At 49.6% G+C, this 3,327-nt stretch overlaps 1 protein-coding gene across 7 annotated transcripts in view; it reads right to left on the bottom strand.

Annotated features, from left to right (window-relative positions):
- LOC140211985 (AP-3 complex subunit beta-2) overlaps positions 1-3,327 on the bottom strand; it is a 168,041-nt gene that overhangs the window by 102,559 nt on the left and 62,155 nt on the right. For all 7 annotated transcript variants that reach the window (XM_072282298.1, XM_072282299.1, XM_072282300.1 and 4 more), the window contains exon 3: positions 911-985. In XM_072282298.1, the coding sequence (XP_072138399.1) occupies positions 911-985 (75 nt within the window). The remainder of the gene's footprint in view (positions 1-910; positions 986-3,327) is intronic.

Genomic DNA, 3,327 nt, shown 5'->3' with positions numbered 1-3,327 from the left:
GCGCTGTGATGGGAGGTTCAGCAGGGTCACAGCCTCAGGGAAGAAGCTCTTCCTGTGCCTGCTGGTGCGGGAGTGGAGGCTCCTGTAGCCCCTACCGGATGGGAAGAGAGTAAAAAGTCCATGGTTAGGGTGAGATGCATTCTTGATAATGCTTTTCACCCTGCCCAGGCAGCGTTTATGGTAGATGTTCTCAATGGTGGGCAACTGGGTGCCGATAATCCGCTGGGCAGTTTTCACCACAAGCTGGAGTGCTTTGCGATCCGATACGGGACAATTGCCATACCACACTGAGATGCAGTTGGTGAGTATGCTCTCAATGGTACAGCGGTAAAAATCTGTCAGTATCCTGGTACAGAGGTGAGCTTTCTTGATCCTCCGCAAGAAATAAAGGCGCTATTGCGCCTTTTTGACCAGGATGGAGGAGTTCAGGGACCAGGTGAGATCCTCGGAAATGTGGACACCAAGGAATTTGAAGTTTGATACACGCACTACAGCTCCATTGATGTAGATGGGGACACGTGTGTGGCTCCTAGCATGCCTGAAGTCCACAATCATGTCCTTGGTCTTCTGGGTGTAAAGGGCCAGGTTGTTGTCAGCACACCGCACGGCACACCAAAAAATAAATGGGAAAAGGAACAAGAGGAGGGGGGTTGGGGGTTTGACGGCACCTGAAAAAGAATGGGTTACAGGGGAATATGTGGGCTAACAGGATAGAAGGATTAGTCTGAGGGACGATGAGCCAAATGGCCTACTTCATAAGACACATCAAATACTTTTAAACTGAATTACAAGTCACATTCCCTGGATTACCACCGAAATGATTTAACCCTCTGTTCATCACAGCATGCTGTGGGGAGCTTCCCTTGGTTGTCCCTCCATGTGGAAAATGGTGATGAGAGTCTTTGCTTACCTCAATGTTCTTGCAGGCAACGTTCTTCACCACTGCAGGAAAGAGGTCAGAGGCGTTCTTCCCTCTGGCGATCATCTACAATAAAAATAAAAGCGCAAGAAATCTTTCACTGAGAAGCAGGGATGGAGTCTCACACAGAGGAGGTTCAGGCTCTTTGCTGAGTACTAGGTCTGTACTTGCTGTTGTTTAGAAGAATGGTGGGGGGAGAAGGCCGGTATCTCACTGAAACCTATCAAATATTGAAAGTCCTAGATAGACTGGACATATAAAGTAAGCTTCCAATCATGAGGGAGTCTAGGACCAGAGGGCCCACTTCAGAATACAAGCACATCCCTTTAGAACAGAGTTGAGGAGGAATTTCTTCAGCCACATGGTGGTGAATCTGTGGAATTCATTGCCACAGACGGCTGTGGAGGCCAAGCCACTGGATATATCTAAAGTGGAGGTTGATAGGCTCTTGATTAGTGAGGGCATCGAAGATTATGGTGAGAAGGCAGGTGAATGGGGTTGAAAGAATTAATAAATCAGCCATGATGGAATGGTGGAGCAGACTCAAATGGGCTGAGTGGCCTAATTCTACTCCTATGTCCAGCAGTGACTGAGGGGGGTTTTTGTGGAGTTGTGTCCCCTGGTTGAGGTGTCTGGAACTGGGGCGGGGGGAGATGTGGTCACAGCTTCAGGACAGGGGGGACTGGACTGAGGAGAGAGATCTTCCCTGAGCTGTGGTGAGTCTGGAGGGCTGTGGAGGCTTGAATTTCATTCGTTCTGAGTAATATCACAAGAATCAGATGACGAGGACAGGGCAAGGGAATGGCGTCGAGACAGAAGATGCACCAAAACTTCTCAGAGTGCTGAACTGGGCATGAGGGCCAAATGGCCTGCTTGTCCTACTATGGGCGCTAGGAAAATGCAAAAGGTACTGATATCATTGGAGGCCTGTTGTGTTTGGCCAGGTTGGGGGGTGGAGTGGGGAGGAGGGTGTTGTGCTAATTCCCACAAGCATTCAGCAGGCATCTTGCTCTATGACTGCACCCCCCTCTCCCTCCCACCTACTCACAATGGGGTAACTTACAGTGGTCAGTTAACCCACCAACCCACAGGTCCCTGGAAGGAAACCGGGGGGGAAACCTATGCGGTCACATGGAGAACATGCAGATTCCACACGGACAGTGCCCGAGATCAGGAAATACCTGAGTCTCCGGCGCTGTGAGAATTCAGCTTCACTGGCCACGCTTATGGGAGGAGGCAACTTGGGAACAAAGGATATTAAACTGTGGAGGTTCCATTGAACTGGAAGCCGGCCTGTGTTAGAGAACTCAGGGCTGTTGGTTGGTGAGACCCGGGCAATCAAGCTGTCTGTGACTGGGATAAAGAAGAGAGGGAGGGGAGGAGAGGGAAGGGCTGCAGTGTGTTCTGAAAGGTCTACAAGGATACGAGTGGAAGACTCATATGAATAAAGGACTGGAGAAGCCATTGATATGGAGGATGGGAAGTTTTTGGAGCAGTTGGCACTTTCACCTTGGCGGGAGGAGAAGATGGCGGTGCGACTCAACGCGCATGGCCTCTCCAGTGTTGAATATCTGTCAAGTAGGATGCTGTGCACAATTCTGATTTGACGGAGGCAGACGTGAGAGCATGGAGGAACATCTGGTGAATCTTCTGAAATGCCTGTTTCGCTGCCACCACTACTGTGAGATCCGAAATCTCCGGAGGGGAAGGCCCCGAATCCTCGGCTTTGCCTGTTGCTTGGCGACCAGGGTTGGGGTCGAAGCACTCGGCAGAGGTGGTGCTTGGCGCTCATTGTCGGAGGGCTGGTCGGAGGCTTGAAGTTTTCGGACGAACTCAGAGTCGGTCTGGGGATTGGGTGCTTCCAGGATACTGCATCAGCAAGTTTGCGGTGCTGGAAGCTCATGGCAGGGATAGTTTCTCCCTTCTACCGTCTGTGTGAGATGTTGGGGCTATCGGGTCTTTGAGACTTTTTTTTTAACCGTGCCCATGGTCTGCTCTTATCAAATTACTGTATTGCTTGGCACTGTTGTAACTATATGTTATAATTATGTGGTTTTTGTCAGTTTTAGTCTTGGTCTGTCCTGTGTTTCTGTGTTACCATACTGGAGGAACGTTGTATCATTTTTTAATGCATGCATTTCTAAATGACAATAAACGAGGACTGAGTGTCCTCATAATCTAAAAAAAAAAGAGCTGGATTACATGATTGTCTGAAGCAGGTCTGAGGAGAGGGGTCAAGCTGGTTGCCATGGAAACAGTATTTTTGCTAAGAACCAATGTTTCTACCCAGCATGCACTGGAGGTCAGGCAAGTGGACAATTCTGAGAGATGGCAGGGCAGCAGAGGCAGGGCCTCCATTATGAGGATGAAGTGGTAAGAACACATATCAATACTCACTGAGAGGTCAG

Source organism: Mobula birostris, chromosome 18, assembly GCF_030028105.1.
Source record: "Mobula birostris isolate sMobBir1 chromosome 18, sMobBir1.hap1, whole genome shotgun sequence".
NCBI lineage: Eukaryota > Metazoa > Chordata > Chondrichthyes > Myliobatiformes > Myliobatidae > Mobula > Mobula birostris.
The sequence above is the reverse complement of the archived record's forward strand: the minus strand, read 5'-3'. Positions and strand labels throughout refer to the sequence as shown.